Here is a 26,669-nt window from a genome sequence, read left to right on the forward strand (position 1 = left end):
AGCTGATGATTCTAATGTTAGAGAGCTCTTGCAACTGGCGTCTGAGCTGTGCAGAGGTCGCTCTTAAGACAGGTACTTATGTAGGTTAACATAAGGTTGAGTCCAACAGAAGCAAGGCACCCCAAATGTGCACAGCATGCAGCAAGGGTGGCCAAAATAATATAGGAAACAGCACATGTAGGGAGAGAACACTCATTAAAAGTTCTGACTACACATAGTGTGGTGGCTTATGTGAATTTGCAGGTTTTAATTATGACATCATTAGCACAACAGAGACTGAGTAAAGTTTTAGATGCTCGAAATCTGACACTTACACATGAAGGAATCAATATGGCAGATGTAATGGGATTAGGAGGACCTAATTATTGTACTAAGACAGCAGAACTTGAAGGGAGAGCCAGGGAAGATTTAAAAACAGGACCTGTTGGGATTGGGGATTTAGAGATTTTTATTGCTATTATATAATGTGCCTTATGATGACTGCATTAATAACAGGTTGTACAGTATAATTTTAATAGTATTGAATATGTTTGTGATAACAGTGATGTCTCTATTTACAGGTTGAGTTTATTTCAGACACAATGCATAACTGTGCTTGTTTAGAGTTCATGTTCCGTCCAAAAGGGTCTTAAGCTTCACTGGTGAGAGTGTCCAGGTGATACATGTTGAGGGAAGATGAGAACATAGCAGGTTAATTGCATGCACGCTTACAAACACACATGATTTAAATATAGGCCAGGCTGAAGGCCTGGACTTTATGTAGCTTTTAAATTTACAGCTCCTAACTTGCAGGAATGGCGTGGACTGTAATGAATGAATGCAAAACATGTTTACAGACACAAACATGAAATGGATTTATTTTACAGGGTAAAGGTGGAACACATGTTGCTTTGTTTCTGCTTAGCAACTGCTGAGGTAAAAGGTGTTAAAGATAAATATGCAATAAGTGAACAGGAAATGTGTGAGGGTGAGCCGGGTGAAACAAAATGTTGTAGAAACTTGTCTAACTGGTATTAACAGTAACTTTCGCATGTTATGTATATGCATGAAGCAAAAAGAGGCGTAAATGATGATAGAAAATTTTGAAGTGTGTTTTCTAGCGGAGATTTAGGCTGACATAGGGATGGTGTATATTTTACCCGGGGTGTTTTTAATAGAACTAAAAGCGTTGCTCACACACATAAAGAGTATTGAGATTAAGTAAAGTTAATATAATGGATAGAGCCCAGAACATGATATTGTGAACAGACTTTGAATAATGACAGGAACATTAGATGAACAAAGTAGGTTAGTGAGGTGTAGCAGAGAAAGGCTGTTTGTTTTTTATCCCTTACAGGAGAAGATTTCCACTAGAGAGGGACCCAGAAAAGGAGCAGAAACCACTTAAGCATCAAGTGTTTTTAAGTGGGAGCTGGTGTTTTATTACTGGACCACCTAGAGGACATGAGGTGGTTTTCTGATTTGCTGAGTCAGAGGACGGCTAGAGAGGGTCAGAGCGAAGGAAGTGGACCTGGGAATGGTGGTTTCGGGGCCCATGATGCCATTAATGGATGTAGAGGTGACAGAGTGGGTCGAGGAGTGACACAAGGAAATGGTGTGGTGATGTCTCTGGAGAGACATCAAGAGAGGGAATTGTAATATTTAAAGAAATTAGGTCACTGCTGAACTGTATATAACCATCATCCTTATCATTACATTAATTATCATTTCATCAAAGCATTTATTGAAGCTGTTGGCATTATGTTATAGTTATATTATAGAGGTTATCATAATCAAATATTAACATGTTTATTACAGGTGCAGTTATAACTACTTTAAAATGATTGAGTTAATATATATATATCATAACTCAGAGCCTGAGTATATGGTTACAGTAAAATAGTAGCTGAGCAAAGGCCTGAATGTATTCAGCTTCTTGTGGTATTTGAGTTTGCTTAGTTACAGGTGACGAAAGGATGTCCAGTCCACGGGGACCTCAAAGGCCTGAGATCTTTACCATATTTGGATGGATGGGGAACTTCTGTGTCTGCAGTTATCTCTTAAAATACATGGATGTTCTCTACATGCAAATTATGTGCTTGTAAACGCATGAGGGGGCGTTACAATACCCTGATGTTATAAAAGCAATCTAGAGTGTATTTTGGGTAGAGATGTACAACTGATGTTTTGCAGTTTACACCTCTCCACGCTGCGTGCATTCATTAAAATCAATTGTTTGACCGACCTCTTCTGGACCATCATTGTTTTACTCTCGTCCTCAATTTCGGACCCGTAACATGTATTAAAAAAACAAATACACATCGACACATACACATTAAAAAAAGGGTGGAGAAGATGTGGAAAAGCTGGAATCCCCAAAGTCCTGAAACTAGCAGATTTAGTAGCAGAATAATGCCAAGTTTAAGACTAATAAAAAGCACCTTCAGTCACCAAAACTGGAGCACAGACCCCTTTGACATGCTGTTAGTACAGTTAACCACAAGCCACAATAATTACCCGTTCAACACATTCAACTAGAATCACCAGTTCAATTCCATCACTACCCGACTAGTATGGCATTGCTTGCAATCACCTCTTCGTTCATGTTTGTTCGTTAATGCTGCTTAGAGATGGTGGTGATTCTCAAAGAAGAGCCAATGACACCCCAGTTAAAAATGAAAAACGTCTGTCTGCATGCCAAAGTATCCTTGGGAAAGATACTGAACCCTAGGTTGCTCCACTGGAGTACAAATGTGTATAAATGTTAGCTAGAAAGTACCTAGATGTAGAAAAGCATGCTTGTGTGAATGAGGCATGTTGTTTAAAGCGCTTTAAATGCTCCAGTAGGGAAGAAAAGTCCAGTCCAAAAGAACCAGTTATTTACAATAAAACCAACAACACAAAAATAGTCAAGTGTTCCATTTTTGTGACAGGAATTTGCTTAGTGAAGCCCAGCAGACTGCCTGTATAGGCACACCTGTCAGTATTAGTGTCCATTCCATTAATAATGCCAACTGTAAGCTTAATAAAAGTTAAACTGGTCAGTTATATAAAAATGTACCCTCTGTGCAGTAGTTTTAATGGACCGTTTCCTTACATGCAGAATGAAATCAGGAGTAGTAGTAAATGCAAAGATTTTGGAATTTGGCTTTAACACACACCTGATCTTAGTCAAGAGTGATGCGGTATATGGGCCACATCTGGTCCACACAACATTTAGCATTGTTATAACTGAGTTGAAGGTGCCACAAGTTGCTTAAATAGGGCCTAGGTGTGTCTGCGACCAGTATCCAGCTTCTCTGTCATGACTTTTCGTTAACCCAAAAAACCAGCTATTGTTTTTAGTCTCATCTGTGTACAAATGAAAACACACACTCAGGCTCCCCACCTTACTGCAGTTAGTGAACCTTAGCGGAGATGATAGGAAAAATATGTAAAATCTACTCAGGGTTGTTTCTTTTCCGTCCTGGAACAAAACTCTCCATCTTTCCATATAATTTGATGAATGTGAACACATTCCGGGCAGGAGAAATCCTTTGTCTGAGCCCGATTAGAGTTATTCCTGCCCTATAAAGGCAAAAAGCAGCATAAAGAGAGTGAATGTGAGAAAAACAGCAGCCAAGCAGCCAAACGACTTGACAGATTTGAGAAAATGCAGTAATTTATTGACTTAGTGAAGTTTTCCCTCACCGAACACAAGCTGACAAACTGATTAAGTTTCATTTTCCGCACAGATGAGTAAAGTTGTTGCATTTTTGTTTTGCTTTGTAAGGCAGACGGTACATGTGAATATTGTTAGTAGGTCAGTTAGTGAGGGCTTCCCTGCTCTGTAAAGTGAAAACACTCCTCTCATAGTTCTCCGTTTTCGCAGGCTTGCATGGAAGTCATCTTTACAGGTCTGAAACCACTGTACTGTCCATCTGGGCTCGGGTACTCCCTCCTGATTCTCCACACGCAGCAGCTAGGGATGGCAGGATGGGTGTCATTGGGTGGGACCCCAAACCGCCAGCTGATGTACTCTCTGTAGGCACAGTGACGCAGGGTGGCAGTCTGAAGCTTTTTCAATGAAGGAGACAGGGGATCCTGGTACAGGAGCACTGCCTCCAGCAGGGAGCGCCGCAGCACCAGCTGCCCAAACAGAGGAGACGAGGTGATGCAGGTGCCCTCGGTCCGCCTGCAGCACAACTCCTCCTCCGGGAGGGAGGAAGGAGCACAGAAGTCACACATACACCAGGCTGGACGATGGGGTTTGGCATTTGGATCGGTTTTCTTGTCAAGGGAAGGCTGAACATCATCATTGGTGCCATCACTTGGCTGTAGGAGGCAGAGAATGGCTCTCAAGTGTCCTGGATCCTCCTGCAGAGATGAGAGCATCATTTTAACAATCTGTCTCTACAGTGAGAAATAAAATGTTGTTGCATGACATCACACACACAAACACACAATTAGGTTTTGTCATCACAGGTTGTTTTTTTTTTTTAAATCGTGCTTATTCCGGTCCCTCAAAAAGGACCGATTTGCCTTAGAAGATAGTACCAAGGCAAATATCTCCAGTTCCTGGGATCACTTGGATGTGTAAACCCCTAAAACACAATACGGTAGCGATTCATGGAGAACTCTGGATGCCTTAAATAAGAGGAATTCTTGGAATGTCCAAGTGAGAGAACTCGAGGCCGACCCAGGACACGTGAGAGGGATTGTGTCTCTCAGCTGGCATGCAAACACGTGTCCCCCCAGAAGAACTGGTGAAGGAGGAGGTCTGGGTATCTCTGCGGATGGATGGATGGATGGATGGATGGATGGAACTTCTTTTTTGATGAAGAGATGAAGATGCTCATAACTTTCCTTATATTTACATCATACAAAGTGTGTGTTTTGGAATGATTTTTAAGAGTCATGTTCATCTCAGCAATATTACTGAGTAAGAAAACTGATTGGGCAATATTTCTTTGCCTTGTCAAACTGGCATCAACCTTTCTAACCTTAAAAAAATGCTCATGACTTCTATATGGTTAGAAACCTCTCCACATGAGCACACCTGCACTTAAACTGCACCAGAGTTGAACTGCTGCTGACTAATAATAGAAATGTGTCTATCAGATATAGTTAAATTCACGATAGAATTTTCAGAGGTAGGGTATGAATTACGACCTCTTTGTGTTTTGGGAGTAGAAAAGACCTGCTGTGAGAGAAGAATTATGTGCTACAGGTGAGCACAGATGTTATTCTCATCTCGCTGCCCTTTATAATCTTTGCTCACATGGTGTATTTAAAAGCAGCTGAATTAGCCATTAGCAGCTCCCGTTTCTTTCTGTGGGGTTGTATGTGCAGGCTACTATCAAGCATCTTTTTTTGTACATTTTCCTCATTTACACTTTGGTTTCTGCACTCTGTGCTCTGTAGGTTTACCTTACGTCGCTGAACAGACATCGGTTTGATGACCTGTAAACTTTTCTTTTGTGAGCGTTTTACCAGTCGAAGGTTGTTCTCATCAATGTAGGAAACACAAAGGATGCACTGCAACACACGGTCACATGAAATAACATTAATGAAAGTATCTATTAAATTTTTTTTCACTGGTTCAGAGCTGCAGTAAACACAAAATCAAATCAAAACACCTTCACCTTCTCTTTATCTTGGATTGATTCCACTTTCCTTTCAGAGTAGTTTTGACCGACCTCTGCAGAGTAACAGCTGGTTCCAATCAACCAGTCGATCAGGATGGTTGTCTGGACAGAAAGACAGACTTTCACATGAATAGAGATGAGGGACACTTTCCTTCAGTAAACGTGAACTTTACACTAAATACGATAAATTACATTAGACACATACAAAATACAATCAAGTTGTTTAAATCAAAATTAAGTAAAAAAGTTACAATTTGGACATAAAACCCACATTTATCACCAAACCTTTCTTGCCAAATTAAAAGGTTCACTTGCCATATGTAAACAAAACTAAAATTACTTAATTTCTTTTTTTTTTACTGTGCATATTTGAAAGGTAAGCTTTTAACTCTTTGAAAATTTTATAAATTAGTCAAAAAACTGTCAAAAGACAATTTCAAAAGTTTTTAAATAAGTTCTTAAAATGTATTAAATAATAAGGTAACCATGACATTCAAAGGACAACATCATGTAAAAAAAAAATATATTATATATATATATATATATATATATATATATGCTTGGCTACAAGTTGAACAGCCACAAGGGGCAGTACCCGCCATGGAGAAGGAGGCTAGAGGGCAAGATCAAAGTAGCACGAAGGGAGGTTAGCCAACTAACGGAGTTGCAGAAAGGTGTGACAAAGAAGGTGCATAAGAAATACAGCAAGCTGTCCATACCTGAGGCCTTGGAAACTGCCAAGCAAAGACTCACAGCCTTGGCCAGCCGCTTGAGGAGGTACACCAGAGAGATAGAAGGCAGGAGAATAAACCAGCTGTTCTCCACAGAACCAGCAAAGGTGTACTCTCAGTGGCAAGGGAACAATAAGAGAACAGCACCACCAAGGCTGGAGACGGAGCAATACTGGAAGAGCATATGGGAGAAGGACGCAACCCATAACGGCAATGCTCAGTGGCTAGTGGATCTGAGGGCAGACCATAGCGACCTCCCTGAACAGGGTCCAGTAACCATCACAGTGGCAGACATCCAAGAAAGGGTCTCCAGTATGAAGAGTTGGACAGCACCAGGGCCCGACATGGTTCACGCCTACTGGCTGAAGAAGCTGACTGCACTCCACGAGCGTCTGGCAGCACAAATGAACCAGCTGCTAGTTAACGAGAGACACCCGGAATGGCTAACCGAAGGTCGGACGGTCCTGATCCCCAAGGACCCCAAGAAGGGACCGGTCCCATCCAACTACCGACCAATAACCTGCCTCAGTACTACATGGAAGCTCCTGTCAGGCATCATATCGGCTAAGATGAACAGGCACATGGCTCAATACATGAGCGGGGCACAGAAAGGGATTGGCAAGAATACCAGAGGCGCAAAACACCAGCTACTGGTAGACAGAACAGTCAGCCGAGACTGCAAGACCAGACTGACCAACCTGTGCACAGCCTGGATTGATTACAAGAAGGCCTACGACTCAATGCCCCACAGCTGGATACTGGAATGCCTAGAATTGTACAAGATCAACAGGACCCTAAGAGCCTTTATCAGGAACTCAATGGGAATGTGGCGTACAACACTAGAGGCCAACTCCAAGCCCATAGCACAAGTCACCATCAAGTGCGGGATCTACCAAGGAGATGCTCTGTCCCCACTGCTGTTCTGCATAGGCCTGAACCCCCTCAGTGAGATCATTAACAAGACTGGCTACGGATACCGACTACGAAACGGAGCGGTTGTCAGCCACCTCCTGTACATGGATGACATCAAGCTGTATGCCAAGAGTGAACGAGACATCGATTCACTGATACACACTACCAGGCTATACAGCAATGACATTGGAATGTCGTTCGGACTGGAGAAGTGTAGTCGGATGGTAACAAAGAGAGGGAAGGTAGTCAGAACTGAGGGGATTGAACTACCAGAAGGCAACATTGCAGACATAGAGGACAGTTACAAGTACCTGGGGATCCCGCAGGCAAATGGGAACCATGAAGAGGCCGCTAGGAAAGCTGCAACCACCAAGTACCTGCAGAGGGTCAGGCAAGTCCTGAGGAGTCAGCTGAACGGTAAGAACAAGATCCGGGCCATCAACACCTACGCCCTGCCCGTGATCAGGTACCCTGCTGGGGTAATAGGCTGGCCAAAGGAGGAGATAGAAGCCACTGACATAAAGACAAGAAAGCTCCTGACCATGCATGGAGGGTTTCACCCCAAGTCCAGCACCCTGAGGCTGTACGCTAAGCGGAAGGAAGGGGGCCGGGGACTGGTGAGTGTCAGCACCACAGTCCAGGATGAGACAAGAAACATCCACGAATACATCACGAAGATGGCCCCAACTGACAGCGTGCTCAGTGAATACCTCAGGCAGCAGAAACCCAAGAAAGAGGAGGAAGGCGAGGAACCATCATGGAAGGACAGGTCCCTGCACGGTATGTACCACCGGCAGATAGAGGAGGTGGCTGATATCCAGAAATCCTACCAGTGGCTGGACAAAGCTGGACTGAAAGACAGTACAGAGGCACTAATCATGGCAGCAAAAGAACAAGCTCTGAGTACAAGATCCATAGAGGCTGGGGTCTATCACACCAGGCAAGACCCCAGGTGCAGGCTGTGTAAAGATGCCCCAGAGACAATCCAGCACATAACAGCAGGGTGCAAGATTCTAGCAGGCAAGGCATACATGGAACGCCATAACCAAGTGGCCGGCATAGTGTACAGGAACATCTGTGCCGAGTATAACCTGGAAGTCCCGAGGTCAAAATGGGAGATGCCCCCAAGGGTGATGGAGAATGACCGAGCTAAGCTCCTGTGGGACTTCCAGATACAGACGGACAAAATGGTGGTGTCTAACCAACCAGACATAGTGGTGGTAGACAAACAGAAGAAGACAGCCGTAGTGATCGATGTAGCGGTTCCGAATGACAGCAACATCAGGAAGAAGGAACACGAGAAGCTGGAGAAATACCAAGGGCTCAGAGAAGAGCTCGAGAGGATGTGGAGGGTGAAGGTAACAGTGGTCCCCGTGGTAATCGGAGCACTAGGTGCGGTGACTCCCAAGCTAGGCGAGTGGCTCCAGCAGATCCCGGGAACAACATCGGAGATCTCTGTCCAGAAGAGCGCAGTCCTGGGAACAGCTAAGATACTGCGCAGGACCCTCAAGCTCCCAGGCCTCTGGTAGAGGACCCGAGCTTGAAGGATAAACCGCCCCCAGGGGCGAGATGGGTGTTTTATATATACATATACATATATACATATATATATACATATATATACATATACACATATATATACATATACACATATATATACATATATATACATACATATATATACATATATATACATACATATATATACATATATATACATACATATATATACATATATATACATACATATATATATATATATATATATATACATATATATATATATATATATATATATTATTAGGGGTGCAACAATACTCGTATTGATATTGAACCGTTCGATACAGTGCTTTCGGTTCGGTATGCATGTGTATCGAACAATACAAAATTTTTAATTCATTTTATCAACTTTTCTTCTGACGATGCTGTCTGTGTTGAGAGCTCAGTGGATCTGCATTCGACTACTCCGCCTAGGCTGCACTGTCGAGCGCAGATCCACTGAGCGCAGTGCAAGCTAGCGAGACAGAAGTTGCTCATTGCAACATGGCAAATTGAACCTCCCCCACCCTCATTCAGATATGGCCTTTGGAACTATTTTGGTCTTCATGTGAAGTATGACCCTGGAAAGTAAGCGCGTCATGGACAAAAGTAAAACAGTATGTCGGATGTGCCACGCAATGCTCAATTACATGGGTGTGAACTAGTGCGTTAGCGCAGTTTGCTCGTTAACGTGTTGACGCCGTCCAGCCCCACGCACGGGGCGATCCGCGGTAGCTCGTTAACGGAGATTTGCCGTGTTGTGGCGTTAACGTCATTTCAGATTAAGCTGACAGCACTAGTGGGAACACAACGAATATGACTGCACATTTACGCCGACATCATCCTAGTGCAAAGACAAGTGGAAGCAGACAAAAACAACAAGCACGCATGCTACAAACTTTACCCGAGTCATTTAGACAGCCGTTAGCACATGATTCTCCTTATGGGGACCTGATATGTTTAATATGCTGCTGAGAGTATACCCCAGAAGAAGCGTATAGTATAGCTTTTATTTTGGAAAGAGCCATTTCTCTGTAATAAACTCTCTTTTCCAAAGATGAGGGATTTCTCCATGAGATATTTATTTTTTTATTACTTTGTCGTTTCAGCAACATTAAATTTAAAAAGTGTACTTTTGAGTTAAATATATATATTTATAATTTTAATAAATGATAAATTAAAAAAGCATGAACATTTTTTTGTATCGAAAAAATATTGAACTGTGACACCAAAGTATCGAACCAAACCGTGAATTTTGTGTATCGTTGCACCCCTAATATATATATATATAATTTTTATTTTTTTTAAATTGAAAAAATCAAATATGATGCAAAAGGTAAAGGTAAGGAAAATATTTGAATACAAAAAAAAATGTTAAAAATCTAAAAATAAAACAAGAGATAAAAAAGGAGTGTTAACATTAGGAACATTTTTTGTTTAAGTCTTACGTTAAAATTAAGACACTGTACACATGAAACGTATTTTGACTTTTTACTGTGAGTAATTAATACAGTTTAAGAAGATTAAAATCATGTAAATTTTATGAAATCATGAATAACTTCTCAATTTTTAATGACATTAATTGGCTTCCTTTGATATTTATGGTTGCTCCTCTGCAGAGGAGTTGAATAAATTTTCCATGCGCTGCACTCCCACTCTGGACTCTAACACTGAGTCCCACTGTGCTCACTCCTGAAGGAGGATAAAAGCATGAATGGACATGTCTGTGGTCTCTCACCAGGGCATAGTAGGACAGCGTTGAGCCGATGTAGATGATGAGTTGAATGAAGCTAAACTTTCCCGCCTGAAAAACAAATCACAACATTTTCCCCTTTACATTCTCCTCTCGCCAAAAATTTAGATATACTGACGTCAGAAATTCCCAAGAGCAAACAGGCAAGCACAAATTGAGTTACTGATAAAATACATCTTGTATGACTTGTCAGTAATTTTATTTCACTAACAAGATACAAAACTTTTTCCCTTTCAACTGAAAAAAAAATGCACATAGCCCACTAAACATAAAAGCCAAAATTCACAGATACCGAGTCTAAAAATGTTACCAATCACATAAATCTGATTTGTCTGATCTGATTACATTTTGCTTCTCTGTCCAACATCAGTTTGAATTTTCCAGTGTTAAACTTAGATTATTTCCTACAGCATCACACAATCAGTCCAGTTTTAAGCATTTTTTAATCCAGATTCCAGCTGGCTTGACATTGACTCCATTTAAAACTGTGCAAAAGTTGCATAACAGGAGTAGGGAAGAAGTAAATACATAATTACATAAAAAAGGGGATGGCAAAGAAAGTAAAATAGAAAAAAAAAGAGATTATGAATGAGTTTTTCGAGAATAGTTTGAAAGAGTTTTTCAAAGAATAAGTCATGTTAAAAAACTGGAGGCTTATGCAACCGATTTCTTTGAATCCAAAAATTGTTTTACATGCAAGGTCAAATGACCCAACTGTAATACATTATACAAATACAAAATCTTATCTCCTGGAAGTACATCTAAAATGACTACAATTTCTTCACACAAGGCAACAAAATGACAGGAAGCAGGTTTTATTACAGCTGTGTGAAGTTCAGAATTCAGAACATATCAGAAATGAATGGTATGAAATAGAAAGGTTAACTATTAACATTTACATTTGTCAGTGATGTTGACTGTTTAAAGGAGCACCTCATTGCTGTGCATTGCCGTTATCGCCTTCTAAGCGTATTCACTGCTAAAAGAGGTAATAAAGGAAGCACTGACCAACAATCAGCTCTTTTTATGGCTGCAGATACTTCAGGGTCACTTCACTCATTTCAGAGCCTTCCTGAGAAAAGTTCACTTTTCAGCCACAGTCCTGGAACTTTTGTCTTAATGAGGGCTTTTTGATAAATTATTAAATAGGAGGAAAATATACGGTGGCCCTGAGAGGCCAAACGGACTGCAACTTAAGAAAACACCAGCAATAAGAAAAACACTGCAAAAGCACACAAAACAGAACGGAAATAGGAAAAACGAAAACAGAAATAGGAAAAACAGATTTCCAAAAGTACAAGGGAAGTGTTTCTGGGGAGACAATAACCCGACGGACCAGTTGCAGGAACCAAAATATGCTAAGAATTGCGCTGGGAGACACTTAAAAGAAGTGGAGGATCGGTTTTGTGAGGAAAGAAAAGATGAGAGGTAAGTGTGTTAGCCTAACTATTAGCCTAAAAATCCGTCATCAGTATTATATGAATCATGATAAAACACACCTAGCATGTTTTGGGTTCCTGCAACTGGTCCGTCGGGCTATTGTCTCCCCAGAAACTAGGGGTGGGTTTTAATAATCGATTTATCGATTAAAATCGATTCTGGCTTGGATAACGTGAAATCGATTCATTAAAATCCTGAATCGATTTTTAAATATAAATTTATTTTGCCCGAAACGCCAGAATCTCAGGTGAAACCTCACAAAATTTCAACAACCACCAAACAGCTAAGACAGTAAATGAGAGCAGGCACACGGATTCTGCACAAGGACGTAAACACACAGCGCGACCCGCGGATCAGAATCAGTGAGATGTCGCCTTTCTCACCCGACGGGCGCTGCAGCTTTAAGCGGCTGCGCGCGCTCCCGCGGACGGCAATCACTTTCTGGCAGACAATCACTTTTTGGCACAACAACTGCACGGACACGGTCGGGGCTGAAAGCCGACAGCTCGCTGATTCAGATGTTTCGGCGGGTCCGCGCTTTGTGTTCACGCCCTTTTTGCGCTGATTCTAAAGCTGTTAGTTTGATCTCTCTCCAAACAATATTGACCGAAGCAGCAGCAAAAGAAGATCCAAACTACGCTTCACATAAACATTGTCATGAAATCACTCTGACTTTTACTGTTTTGCTTCCACCACGATAAAACCACACTTCATGCACAGCTCTCTCTCTCTCTCTCTCTGTACTTCAAGAACAGTTTCCCGTCTAAAAATCTGTTTTCTGCATTATTCGCTTGCTTGTTACGCACAAGTCTACCGTTGTTTACAGCGCTGTCGGCCGCAGTTTTTTTTTTTTTCGTTTTACATACTTCCAAAAAGAAAACCTAATTTCTGCCGTTCAATACTGAACAAATTTAAACTTTTTAATATTATGCAAAATGCAAAACGCTTAGCTGTGTCTCTAATAAAACCGCTGTAACGTCAGAGGTAACGTTCATATGTTGATTAATGGTTTTCTTTCGTTTTTGATGTACTGCAGAATAGGGCTGCCACGATTAGTCGACTAGTCACGATTACGTCGACTATCAAAATCGTCGACGACTGATTTAATAGTCGACGCGTCGTTTGAAGCTTTGTAAGATCCCAAAAGACGCAGAAATAAGTAGTAGGATTTAAGAGTGTAATAACGGACTGAAACAGAAGATGGCAGCACTGCATGTACAAGGATGCCAGCTGCCGTTAAACCCCGAAGAAGAAGAAGTAGCTCTGTCCCAGAATTCATAGCGCAGCTCAGTTTCCAACAATGGCGGCAGCTAGTTAGTTTTAATATTACTCTTATTATTCTTTCTGGGTCACAAAATAAACGTTTAACATATTTTCAGGCGAGAATGTAACTGTGCAAACCTCAAATATCTGCTCAGTTTATCAAGACACCACATATTTTCAAAAGCGCTCCGACGTTTTCGGAGACGTCTGTTACCCACTAGCTCGATAGCTAGCCGGGGGCAAGGCTCACTAGAGCCGCTGAGAACACCGGACTCCCGGCAAATCGTTTTCAAACCCACTGCCGTCTTTCGCTACTCAGGTTAAACATATATAAGTCACTTAGATAACTTAAAATGTTACTGTTTGGCTTTTTTTTTTGTATTTTATTTGTTCCTGAGTAAATCGGTTTGGCTGAGGTTAAAGTTATAGTTTTTACACAGCTGAATAAACGTCAAGCAGACAACTGATTATCAGAAGTGTGAGATGCTCAAGAATATACTCCGGTGTCCCGTTACATTTTAGATAGCAAGGAGTTTATTAAACTTCACCGAAACAATCTGCAAATTTCATTAGCATTTAATAAACTATCATCTTGTCTTTATTTTTAGTTAGCACATACCTTAAACACTTTAAAGCTGTAAGCTAATGATAGTCATATAAGAGCAGATGCTGCTGGTGCAATAAGCTGTACGTTTTACGTCCAATGGATGCAAGATCTGATTAGTCGACTAATCGCAAAAATAATCGGTGACTAGTCGACTATCAAAATAATCGTTTGTGGCAGCCCTACTGCAGAATATTTTTATAAAATCCCAGGCCAGGAAAACCACCTTCATGTTTTTCTGTGTTTTATCTTCAGCTACTTTGACACAAAGGCATCTGCTGTGACGCTCACACCTTTGATAATGTCTCGCAAGTGTCAGCTTCCTTTTTATAGATACAAAAATATGTAAATGTACTGAAATGAATTATAATATTTCTGGCTGTCAAAATTTTGAATTGAATTGAATTGAATTGAATTGAATCGAATCGTGGATCGAATCGATTCGGGACCTTGTGAATCGGAAACGAATCGATTCTAGAAATCAGTGACGATACCCAGCCCTACCAGAAACACTTCCCTTGTGTTTTTTCCTATTTCTGTTTTCTTTTTTTCCTATTTCCATTGCGTTTTGTGTACTTTTGCAGCGTTTTTCTTATTGCTGGTGTTTTCTTAAGTTGCAGTCCGTTTGGCCTCTCGGGGCCACTGTAAAAATATCATAAACTCACTCCCCACTGGGAACCCATCAGCTGATCTAAAGCAAACATTTCCCAAATTAGCGTGCCAGTGTGGCTACAGTACGCAAGGACTATAGCAGTGCAGTGGTTAAAACTGCTGCCTCGCAGGAAGCAGGTTGCTGGTTCAAATATCCTGGTTGGCTTGGGCCTTTCTGTGTGGAGGTGTATATAGTTTGCATGTTCTCCCTGTGCCTGCGTGGGTTTCCTCCCACAGTCCACAGGCATGCATGCTTGATTAACTGGTGGTGCTAAATTGTCTGTAGGTGTCAGGTAGTAGTATTTTAGGTGAATACTGTGAGTGTTTTCTTCTAATATGATTTGTAATCTGAAGTTCTTCGACATTACCATGATCAATACATGGTTTTGGGCTTTTTTATGGTTTCTTACTCATTTAATGTGAGTCATGCTAATATGCAGTAAAAAATAAAAAATAAAAAAATAACAACAGCAGCAGGAGCAGATTGATTTCTCCTAAAACAAAAAAAGGTCACGATGTGCAAAACACATCATTTCAAGGGGGGAAAAATAATAATTAAACTATTCTGAAAACATGACAACAAAAGAGAAATTTTCAGTTTTGTTGTGGTGTCTTATATTAATATTGTATTTTTTACTCCTCTGGGCCACAGTAGTACATCGTTACTATGAATCAATACTGTGATTTTCTAACGAACACCAGTCTTACTCTTTGATGAATTCATTGTTCTGCATTAGCAGTCAGCTTTACTTTAACCCTTTAACAGAGGGACGAAACAATGAAGAAATAAAAACCTCACCTGTCCGAATACCATGACATCAAATCTGATCCCAAATGCTTTGTAGAGTGTTCGCTCCTCCACTCCATTCACAGTGTTGTACTTTGCAAACCTGGTGAAAAAACACGGATGTGACAGATACAATAACTTTGAAGGGCTGACGTAAATATGAAAGCAAGAGAAGGTTTGTCACCGCTTGTTTATAGCTTTAATTGTTTTCATTGTTCCTTTAGTGACTCTTGACTGTCCAGTGCACACAGAGCACGATGGAGGTGACCTTTGACCCGCGCTCACCTGAAGTTGAGGCCCGGATAGAGCGTCTTGTTGCTCTCTTTTTCATCTAGTCGCTTGAAAGAGTATCTGGGAAGGCAGCGCTGCATGAGCCTGTCGAGGTTGCAGTCCCATTTGATCAGGATGCCGATGACGCCTCCCTGTGGTCAAAAGCGGGACTACAAAAGCTCAACATTTACAGAGGAAAACCCAGAACTGATTTTTTACATCAGTTCATGTGTCAGAGTTTTTATTGTTTACTGTGCTTGTGTAATAAGGTATATTTTTCCCAACATATTAAACTTCAAACCTTCAAATAAGAGTATTTCTACTTATGTCTGAGAAAGAAAGAAAAAAAAAAAGCAGGACAATAGCTGCAATTAAAACAAAGTGCACCCTGAAAACAGAACATAAACATAAAACAAAATTAAACTATTTCTCTATTTTTATGTCCACACACAGTTTGTTGTGGCAACGCTTCCTTTTTTTTTTCTTTTTCTTTTTTTGCGCGTCAGCGGTTTTTCACTTCGATTTGAGGACAGAAATGACTCACAAAGAGGAAGGAGTGTTGATGTTCATTTTACTGACTTTAAAGTTAAAATCTCAGGGTGGAGAAATATTGTGGTACCAAACCACTTGGGGATGAATTCTGCTTTCACCTGAGAGACCCGTGAACACATTAACTCACCTCTACTGCCATCTCAGAGAACTTTTCCCCGGCCTCTCGGACGATGTCTCCCAGTCTGAAGATGGGGCACAGGGAGTCGTTTCCTCTGTGGCAGTTCCTCAGGTAGGCGTCGTTCATCTCTGGGAGGATGTTCCTTCTGTTAAAAAAAAAGCAGACTTCAATATTTCCGTAAAAAATCTGAAGTTTCAGTTCCCTGGTAACGAAGAGGGTCTTTCTGAATGCTTTTTTTTTTATGCCAAATGCAAAATATTAGCATCATTAAACACAATGTGCAGTTGCAACAACCCAGCAACAAGAAGCAAGGGTAACACAGCAGCATAGGGGTTTCTGTATGTATTTGTGCAAACAGATTTGCAAATGCATGGAGTGCTGAACAGTTTTGCTCCTGCACAACAGCACAGTAAACCTGAAATGAAACAACTGTGATCCAATTTAAGTGATATAACATCATTGTTTTCATTGAAGATAAAGATCTGCAAGATGAACTGTAAAAAAAAAAATCTCATTAGCATTAAGAAGAAACTGTCACAATGATCAAGCTCCAAGAATTAAAAACTCTAACTCCAAAACTGCTGATGCAGAAAAAACAAAACAAAACAAAACCCTGAAAGAAAAACAAACTCATTGAAAAAATACAAAATCTCTGCATTTCTTAACTGAAGCAGCTGAAGGGGAGAAACCGAATCTGCTGTATCCGCAGGCACAGAGCAGTCTCACCTGATGTAGTTGAAAGCTGGGAATCGGATGTTGTTTTTGATGAAGACAGTGAAGTTCTCAGCTGCTGCCAGCAGAGCAGGTCTGCGTCACAAGAAGTGATGATTATTAGCCAAAACACTTTTGAGAGCAAACTAGACCAATTAAAAACTGCTGGGAAGTCCTGTCAGCTTCTCAAAATGCTTCTTGTTCTGTATAATCCATAGATGTTAATATTTATATGAGTGGTAAATGTATGACTCTAGTATTCGAAGATTGTGTGGTGGTTTAAACTCGGTTTCTACTTATTGGAGGGGGTGTGATGGTATGTATGAGTATGTTTTTCTCCTGCTTTACAGTCCAAGCTTTTGCAGAGGACTACTTGTATGATGTATCTTCCAGCTGTTATCATAACAGAGCCAAAGAGGGCGTGGAAAGAAGGGAACAAGTCATGGAAGAATAACAGCTGTGTCTCTTGCTCCTGATTGAGTTGGTATAACCATTGCACAGTCTACATGCATCTAACTAGATGTTGTACCCATGTTTTTTAGATCGAGCTCACATGATGTGGCTGTCAGTGAACTTCAAAGACTTCTGAAATGTCACATTGTGTAGACAAATTCATTTCTCTTACCTTGGAGGGGTCGTTCTGGTTTCGATCGGACACCACGCAGAAACTTCACAGGTTTTCTTCGATAAATCAAACTTCACACACGATCCCGTTTGAATCCCTGCAAAAGGGAAGCAGTCGTATAAACCCTACAGGATGTTTGATTCCTGCAGCAGATTCAGAGCTGCACAGAACTACAACCATCTGAGCTGCACACCAGAAATTATTAATTCCTCTGGTTTCTGTGGACACAGGACGTCACTCTCATTTTGGGAACAGCACAGGGATCCAGTGGTTAGCAGAGTCACGTCACAGTGGGGCCTTTCTGTGTGGAGTTCTCCCTTTACGTTGGGCCTGTGTAGGTTTCTCGAGGGTACTCCAGCTTCCTCCCACACGAAGATATGCATGTTAGATTAACCAGTGATTGTAAATTGGCCACGGATGTGAGTCGTAATGTGGGAAGTAACCATTATATAATATAAACACATGGTTAAAGGTGCTTTGTAGTCTAAAGCACTTTGAGTGGTCAGTATAAAATGAAACATACAACATTTTTAATGCTGTGTTTTTACGTCTTGTTACTCTTGATTGTCTCACAGCTTCAGTAAAATGGTTTAGTTGCTCTACTTGTTGTGTATGAACCACTTGAAGTTAAAAATTAATGTAATGTGGAAAAAAGTGCTTCTGAACACAACTTTAAGAGAAAATACAGACGTTTCTTTATTTTTACATTTCTAATCTTTATAGAAAATCTATTTAAACTGACAAAAGCGGGATAAACTGACACCAACAAAGTGTCAGTTTATCTTTTAATACTTAATGATGTCTTTATTCTTAGCTTCAAGCTTATTTATTGCTACTGAATTTCTAATTAAATACTAATTAAAAACTAAAGTTGGATCAAAAACTGCAGTTCCTTAATCACTGGTGGAGGCTGACTCCAAAAGTGAGTAAATCTCCATAGACTCTCATGTCAAAATGCCCAATTTCAAAGAAGAAACAAACATGTTTAAAGCCTGGTGAACTGGACCCCTTCTTACTGTTTGCTGCCCTTCTAGCAGCTAAAAAACCTGCAGTTTGTTGGCTCAATTTTTAGCCCTGGACATGAAACAAGGTCTATTGAAAGAAGTCACTGTACCGTGTTTCTGCTGGTCCCAGGCTCCTTTCTCACACTCCTTATCAGTGTGACAGAATCTGCCTTTGAGAGGAACCTGAGAAATAGACAGTGCAGAAAATTAGAGTTCATCTTATTAATGTCATCTTCTATTTACTGTGGTCTTTGTTAGCAATACAATATTTGATCTCAATAAAACAAGATGAACACAGATATGATAAAAAATATGAAATGGTAATGATGAAAAAGCACCTGCGCACATTTCCCCTGCTTCTGATTCTTTGTCACAATGACGTTGGTCACCACAAAGAAGGTGTTCTTCCCCTACAAAGATTTTAAAATAAATAAATAAAGGAATTTTCATTTTTAACAACCACAAAAAAACCTTCACAGCTCAGCACCCAGAGAATCGAGCTCCCACCTTCCAAGGCCCGCTGTAGTCCACCTCATCCCAGACCACGTTCCCGACCCCGGGCAGGGGCGCCTGAGCCACACCCTTTACCTTTGTGGTAACCGAGCTGACCACCAGGTCAAACTCCTGGTACTTCCTGTTCCATAACATCATGATACTGCAAGATACATTTTAAACATTTTAAATGATCAGAGCTTGGGGATTATGAGTCACATTGTCTGGTTTAGAGGATAAAGACTCAAAACTGAAGGAATACGTTCAAGTTGTAGATATTTACCGGACACTGATGGTCAGCTTTTTGTAGCTTAACCAGTTTTAGGCACAAAAAAAGCTGCAATTAGCTGTTATGGTGATTAATTAAAGACCATTTTGATATCTTCTTGTCTAATAACAGAAAGGTCATGTTTTTCTGCAGCTGTCTCTCTTGTTTTTTGTCATTAATGCTACTAGGATGTTTGGTGGGAAGCAACAAAAATGCTCCTTTTCCAAATGGAAATCAACCAAAATGAGTTAAAAACTTGCTGGATATGAAATTTGTTCCTCCACAAATTGAAGATAATTTTAAGGACCTCACACTCAAACTGGAGTTCAGACTCAGTCAGATATTCATAAACGATAGTTCGTGTCCGTTTCTCCCTGCAGACGCTCTGAGCTTTAACGGGACTTGTGAAAGTGCAGAAGTGAGAAGTGCCAGCTGAGCCGCACTGTGCGTGCGTGCGTGGGCTCAGATATTTCACATCCACTCACCAGATGAACAGCAGAATGGCTACGTTCAGACTCCACTTGAGTGAGCCGAGCCGGACGCTCTGGATCCGGACCAGCTTGTTGGTTTCATACTGACACAGAGCGCGCAGCCTGCAGCACGGCATGGTGATGATGGAAAGGCGCTCCGGGCTGGATTTTTAGGACTTTTTGTCTGATTTCTGTGCGGAGGAGGAATCTCTGACTCATTTCTCAACTCCTCTTCCTGTGTGGATGGTCACATGGCCACACTTCTGCAGATGCACCATGCGCTCTCACGGAGGGAATTAAACTGCAGCGCATCTCGTGATATCAGGATTTGTATGTCTAACAAATGTAAAAGGTAACCTAGACATCCGAATTATTTTTCTCTGACGTTATTTAGTGTTTCAATATTAATGATAGCCTTTAATTTCATTTACTGGGAGAAACTTCCTACGGTTCCCAGTGTCACCCCACTCGTAGATAATTTGTTTGATCTGTTCTGCTGATTTTATTTGTAATGTTTGGTTGAAATGTTTCCTTTAATGAGGGGTCATTAAGTCTGATATCGGGCTGCTTTTGACTCATTTTAGCGCGAATTTATCAGCTCAGATGTGTTTATTCTCTAAACTTTTTGCATGTTCATACATATTTATGCTTTTTGTTTATTTATTTCTGATTAATTTTACTGAAACTGCTGTTTTTGTTTTTATTTTGTACGTGATAAAGGTCGGTTGGACCGAAACGCTGATTTAATAAAATAATAATAAGCTAGACTGTGTGGAGGTTAGAATGTATCATTTATCCTTTTACTGAGACTGCAAAGCACTTATTAACTCACAGCCGTCACCGAGCAGCTTACAGATCAATGTGGACAGATGTTTGAGTCAGAGCCATTTTCAGTAACTGGAAGTAGCATGCAGGACATATAAAGGATGTTTTTAAAATATGGAAAAAGTGACACAAGAATAAAAAAAAAATCATTAAAATGTTTAAAGTATTTTAGCTTTTTCATGTCTGTTATTTCACTGCAGTTGTGAATTGCTGCTACACCCTGTGGATTAGAGCGCAGCTCATGTTGTTGAATATTTTCTCAACAGTTTTGGAAAATACACGCTCATATTTTTAATAAAATATAATTTCAAAACACAAAATTTAAGACAGTGAAACCAGGTCTTTTTGTGTGTGTGTGTGTGAGTGTGTGTGTGTGTGTGTGTGTGTGTGTGTGTGTGTGTGTGTGTGTGTGTGTGTGTGTGTGTGTGTGTGTTTGATTGTTTGTTTCTCGTCTCTCTTGTGAACAAACTTACTTGATTTTTAGAAGAAGAAAAAAAATCTCCTTTTTCCTTCTGGCGTCTTCGCGTTTGTCCACCTGCCTGTGTACACAGAGCCAGAGGAGAGGAAATGCTGTGCCACTGCTGACACTGTGTTTGTGTTGTTGTAGAGGAAAATACATTTACCTCTAGACTCATTCAATTGTTCTGTGAACTCATAGTTCAAAATCATGAAAGGAGGTGCAGGATGCGGAGGGGATCGGGAGAAACCACTTTAGGACTGTCAGAAAAGTTCCAGATGAGGACCTCAAAATGATTTTTGAGAGGACGAAGAATAAAGAAGAAGGGTGTGAAGCTCTTATGTTCAATGTGTAACACAAACATGAAAAATAAAGGTACCAAGACTTGAATCTTTTTTCTTTTTTTCTTCTTTTAAATAAACGCCTTCCTGTACTCTAGATGGCAGTGTTGTCTCGAATGAGTTTAGGGGACTCTGATCAGATCACTGTGGAAGGATTACCTCTCTGTCTCCATGCAGACTTATTAAAATTATTTTTTAAAAATTATTAAATTAAAAAAATACCAAACTGAAACTTCTTTCCATGCAGCAAAGAGAGAAAACTAAACAGCAACAAAATGAAGAATTTGGTTGTTCCATGTTTGCTTATCTTCCAGATAAAGAGCTTCTTGTCCCCAGCAGGACAAATGGATTGTTGTGATGGGACAGACTTTCCCATGAGGAAACAATGAAACAGTCATGTGTGCAGAGCTGGAATGTCAGTGAGAACATTTCACTCAGGTCAGGGTTTCTACATAATCAGTGCATTAAATGTCAGACCTTTTCCTTTCCATGCAGTAGTTTAAAGCAGGAACTATAGAGCCAGCATCATATTTATTAAATGTGCCTTTAGCATAAATAAGATCAAGGTGGCATCCAGAATTGAACCAAAAACCTCCTGATATGCAGTCAAATGCTCTACATCTGAGCTCTACCCTACATGTCCCCAGCCCTGTGCAAGCCCATCATACAGTGTGGGTTACAGCGAGCCTGAAGGCAGCACTTTCGTAATCATACAGAGAAGAGGACACACAAAGAGCTCCAATCCTGACATCTCTTCTCTTAGTGGTATTAAAAGTATCACAGAGCCATAGCATCCCCTCACTGCAGGATTCAATAATTCATTTTTTGTCCATTTTGCTCAAAGTCTCTACATCTAATTTTCCAAAAAAGAAAAAAAAAACCTGTTGCCCCCTCTCATATCACAATTACAGCTCAAATCCTGTTTTCCCTCAATTTGAGATTTTTTTAGAATCTACACAATATTTTTTCATCCTTTTAAAATTAGATCTAACCTTTTTGCTTTAGACGTCCCAAACAGAGTTCCATCAAGACTCTGAGTGCATGAACAGAGAGGGCGACTCAGCTGTCACCGTCTCCAATCATGCTATAAGGGACTCTTATTTTAAGTCCAGGGGCAACGTTTGAGTTTGTCGAGAAATATTTATAATTTGGCTTTTTCTTAGTCATTCATCTTGTTTGTAAATGCACATGAGTGGTGTACAAACAAATGCAAGAACCTAAGCTCGTGTCAGTGTATTTAGTTTGGGATATTCTTATTACTGTGTAGAATTTATCTAAATTGTGAAGCATTTTTTAACTGTAAGTTAAAAAAAAAAGTGATACTGAAATTAAGTTATTACTGTATTATTTAAAAGGCTGAAGATCTCCTATAATGAGCATCAGTTTTCTTAAAAACTCACTACAAATGTTTGATTTCAGACGTTCACTGCTGGAGGATGGTGTATGTCAGTATCACAGATCTGTGGGGAAAAGCTGAAGATCAGGTTTTAAAATGTTTTCTGGGGAGGATAGCCTTCTTGTGACCTTATCTTGAATTTGTGATAGCCACAGGCTTTGTTATTCAAAGTATTTCACCCAAATGGAAAATGTCTAAATCTGCTCTTACATAAGAAGTGATTTCCAGAAATTTTGTGACTGGCTGACACCTTAGTTTTAATCAGATGTAAATTTATTTTTATTTCTTTGTACAAAGTAAAGATGGTTAAATGTTAATGATTTCTTTAAGTATGAAAACATCCCAATAAAAACAAACTGGACTGAACAGTCCAACCAATAAAGTTTGATTTTGTCGGTTTGCATACAGAAACCTCCTCAGCGGAAAAACTTCTGCAGTATAGGTTTAAGCTGGGCAAAATTGCCGCTGTTCTTCAGCTTCTGTGGCATGTTGCTTGACTTCATGAGCGCCTCGTGAGCTTCTTCGAATAACTTCTCACCGAGCTCTTTCTTCACTCTGTCCCTCCAGACAATCAGCTTCGGGCGACCTTCAAACCCATCAAAACCAGTTCCAAAAGGCTGCAAAACAGACAATAGTGCAGTTATATTTGTGGAAATCAACTGACAATTGTTAGAATTTAACAAATCAAACCATAAAAACTCAGAAGACAAAATAAAGTTACAGAAGCAGCAGTAGTGATAGAAATATTAGTACCTGCATGATCTCCACTATGGCCACCACATCAGCCACAGAGATTTTGTCCCCGAGGATGAACGGTTTACCCTGGAGGAATTTCTCCTCCAGCAGGTTGAGCGACTGTTTCACATTCTCAACAGCAAAGTCCATCGTCTCCTTCGGGATTTCAGAGTCCATGACAATCTGATACAGAGCCTGTTTACACGGACACACAGAGATTAACTGTTGGCACCGGCAATGCAGTCAAGAGCCTAAGAGAGGTAGTTGTTACTGATCTAAAGAAAGAGCTTCAAATGTTTCTGTTTAGTTTTGTTTCTGTTTTTCTTAGTTGACTCTTTTAAATGTTTTTCCGTGTGGAATGTGCATAGATTTCCAAATGTTCTTTTGGATATCGTTATGCTTAAAATCTTTAATTGTTAGTGTCTGACTGGCAGGTGGTCATAACCTCAACATTTACTGGATGGACATTCACAGCACGCAAAGAATACACCTTTTGACTTTTCCTTTTGTGGCACCAGCAGGTCATAGCTGTCATTTATCCTGTGAAGTATCACAATATCCTGGCACACTGTTTACCGTAAAGTATTACTGTAAATATTACAAACAAAACATTGTACTAATGTTGCAAAACGTACAGCTAGGCATAATAAGAGCCTCACAGAGCTGCTTGCATGACTGTTCCCACATTGATAGTAGGAGGACCAGGATTTATGTATTACATAACTTATGAAATCATATCTACAAAAGGAACTAATCAAACAAACGAGGCTGATGAAATGTGTGTGTTGAAAAAGGTCAGGTGAGGACGCAACAACTGATTGAACTGGGACACGAACCCTGAGCAGGAAGACCTTTGAACAGTGAGCTCTGAGGTTCATGTGCTGCCAGGACAAGTATTCATTCACACGTGCTCGCTGCTGCAGATCAGCAGGAAACCAGTGATCTGCCACTGACCCCGAGTATTTCTGCACAAGGTACTCCAAGATCGCAGTACTGCAACACAAGAGAGAGCAAAAAATAAATGATGTTTTAACCCCTACTTGCTAAAGTGCTGAATTTAATGATTCTTAATTATCTTTTAGTTTGAGAAACTCTGTTTTGTAGGTTCAGTTTTAGCATTTAGGATGTCACAATCCTGTTTTTTGAGCTGTAAATGACCATATTTAGATTACTCTCACAAATATCTGCCAATTACTGCCAAGTATCAAACAAGTGAAATACTCAAAACTCACTGAGCAACACTGAGGCATAAACTTCTTAGATATACTGTTAGTACAATTACAGTAAATGCACAGGAAGCTGTTTAACGTGCCACAGAACTGCATGCACATTGGTCCAAAAGGCACAAATGTGGAACATGTGATATTAGCTATGCTGCAAGATCTAAGTAAAGTATGTCAGAGATACAAGAGACAAGTAAAGTAATTCAATTAAATTATGTATATAATTATATCATTTAAATAATGTGTAAAAAAGCCAGACCAAAACTCAGACCCCTGCTGTACCTCTCAGTCAGAATGAAGCTTCCATCCTTCATGACAGGAACCTTCCTCACAATGCTGATGTCCCCAAACTCCTTGCTGTACTGCTGCCCTGACACAAACACATGAACCCATGCAAACACATTAAAAAACAGGTCTAGACTGCACAATTCCATAAATTGTTTCAGAATGTGGGGGGAAACAGATCAAACAAACTAAACTGTCTGGTAGCAGAAAGCATTGCAATGTTTCTTTGTTGCTTTGTCTTGGTTTTTTTCTCTCCTTGTTTTACTTGCTTGAAAAACTTCCCCATCTTAAAAAGTCGGGTATCTCAGAGTTAACAAAACTCTTTCTGGGTGAAATGTGAAAAGTGTAAAATGATAGCCCAGAGGGAGATTTTGTGAATGTTAGCAATTACAGCACAAGTTAAAAGCCCCGGGGCATTCATCTCCTCCGAACTCTTGCGAAATCTTTTTCCAGTCCAAATTATTCAAAGACAAAGAGAACAACTTGCTATGAATGCAGTCATGCGGACTTCTATGATAAGTTCAAAGTCTACAGATCATTTAGCTCTATATTTATTTCCAAAATATACAAATGCTACTATTTTAGAATGTGAGCTGAAACTTTTACAAAAGCATGCATGAGTCAAATATAAACTATCATCTCTGTCCCATGCAAGATTACCTGTTGCAAGGTCGACAACCTTGAACTCAAAGGGAATCCTGAGCGCTCTGGCAAACAGAAAGACAGAGCGGCAAGGTGGGGACATCAAATCGAGATAGAGCTCCATCATGTCGGAGTGTGACGGCTGCAGATGCTTCCCTCTGTGTTGTGGCTACTCTCCTGCCTGGCCTGATATAGTCTATCTGACCAGAACTCCGCCTCTACTTGCTACATGACCTACTAACGTTTAAGTGATAGTGATCGTGCAAAGTAAGCAATGGTTGAGCAATCTGAGCTTTGGTCTCAACTTAACCAAACATTTCATGAACTCTAGTCACTTTTTCATCTACTTTATGGGTCTCTTAGCTTAATTAGTGCCTGGTTTAGTCCACTGATCTCAGCCTAAGAGAGGATGCTTTTCAGTTACTAAAGACAAAACTGAAGGCAGAGAGACTCACAAACAAGCAGCATCTGAAGGTGGTGGCAGTAAAAGCCTAACAGAGGGAAGAATGCAGCATTTGTTTAAAACAACGTTTATATTTAAAAAGAAGTTATTCTGCCTATGCATAAAATGACTAAATCCTAGATTGTTAATTCAAAACTTTTTTTAAATCTTTGAATTAATCCTCAAAGTTTATAATTAAATTTTCATTTAAATCATTTTGCATTAAAACTTACAACATTGCATAACTGTGCAAATACTGACTGTAAGTCATAGAGCTCTCACCTACATCTTATCAGATGCAGCTGAAAGCAGGGATTTGGATTTTGTTTTTGACACGACAGCAAAGTTCTCAGCTGCATCAGCAGAGCAGGCCTGCATTAAAAGAAACAATTGGTAATACGTGCAGAAGCCAAAATAAATTATTCACAACCCAGAAAAACAGTTGTGTTGGATGCACAACATGGAACTGCAGAACTTTAAAGGCTTAATGTGTATTTAATGAGTTCTTGGAGTTAAATGGTTGTTCC

The 26,669-nt window shown here is 40.2% G+C and overlaps 2 protein-coding genes across 2 annotated transcripts; both read right to left on the reverse strand.

Annotated features, from left to right (window-relative positions):
• Nucleotides 1-3,471: 3,471 nt before the first annotated feature.
• Nucleotides 3,472-20,034, reverse strand: p2rx7 (purinergic receptor P2X, ligand-gated ion channel, 7). The gene is made up of 13 exons (XM_063489787.1): nucleotides 19,812-20,034; nucleotides 19,074-19,221; nucleotides 18,905-18,976; nucleotides 18,677-18,749; nucleotides 17,563-17,659; nucleotides 16,953-17,033; nucleotides 16,236-16,371; nucleotides 15,572-15,708; nucleotides 15,299-15,389; nucleotides 10,527-10,592; nucleotides 5,604-5,708; nucleotides 5,389-5,496; nucleotides 3,472-4,335 (listed from the first exon to the last, which is right to left on the reverse strand). The coding sequence occupies exons 1-13, from the start codon at nucleotides 19,931-19,933 to the stop codon at nucleotides 3,829-3,831; spliced, it is 1,743 nt and encodes a 580-aa protein (XP_063345857.1). The 5' UTR covers nucleotides 19,934-20,034; the 3' UTR covers nucleotides 3,472-3,828.
• Nucleotides 20,035-23,068: 3,034 nt separating this feature from the next.
• Nucleotides 23,069-25,874, reverse strand: LOC134638587 (glutathione S-transferase theta-1-like). Its single transcript, XM_063489318.1, has 5 exons — nucleotides 25,719-25,874; nucleotides 25,056-25,143; nucleotides 24,387-24,543; nucleotides 23,569-23,745; nucleotides 23,069-23,432 (listed from the first exon to the last, which is right to left on the reverse strand). Exons 1-5 carry the CDS (start codon nucleotides 25,825-25,827, stop codon nucleotides 23,232-23,234), a joined length of 732 nt encoding a protein of 243 aa, XP_063345388.1. The 5' UTR covers nucleotides 25,828-25,874; the 3' UTR covers nucleotides 23,069-23,231.
• Nucleotides 25,875-26,669: the final 795 nt, after the last annotated feature.

The sequence above is a fragment of the Pelmatolapia mariae genome, linkage group LG12, assembly GCF_036321145.2.
Source record: "Pelmatolapia mariae isolate MD_Pm_ZW linkage group LG12, Pm_UMD_F_2, whole genome shotgun sequence".
Lineage (NCBI taxonomy): Eukaryota > Metazoa > Chordata > Actinopteri > Cichliformes > Cichlidae > Pelmatolapia > Pelmatolapia mariae.

Coding starts and splice junctions, on each gene's coding strand:
- p2rx7 (XM_063489787.1), bottom strand. CDS start 19,933: ATGCCGTGCTGCAGGCTGCGCGCTCTGTGTCAGTATGAAACCAACAAG. Junction 19,222..19,811: donor GCCATTCTGCTGTTCATCTG/GTGAGTGGATGT, acceptor TGTATCTTGCAG/TATCATGATGTTATGGAACA. Junction 18,750..18,904: donor AGCAGGGGAAATGTGCGCAG/GTGCTTTTTCAT, acceptor TCTATTTCTCAG/GTTCCTCTCAAAGGCAGATT.
- LOC134638587 (XM_063489318.1), bottom strand. CDS start 25,827: ATGATGGAGCTCTATCTCGATTTGATGTCCCCACCTTGCCGCTCTGTC. Junction 25,144..25,718: donor GGTTGTCGACCTTGCAACAG/GTAATCTTGCAT, acceptor TGTTTGTGTCAG/GGCAGCAGTACAGCAAGGAG. Junction 24,544..25,055: donor AGCTTCATTCTGACTGAGAG/GTACAGCAGGGG, acceptor CTTGTGTTGCAG/TACTGCGATCTTGGAGTACC.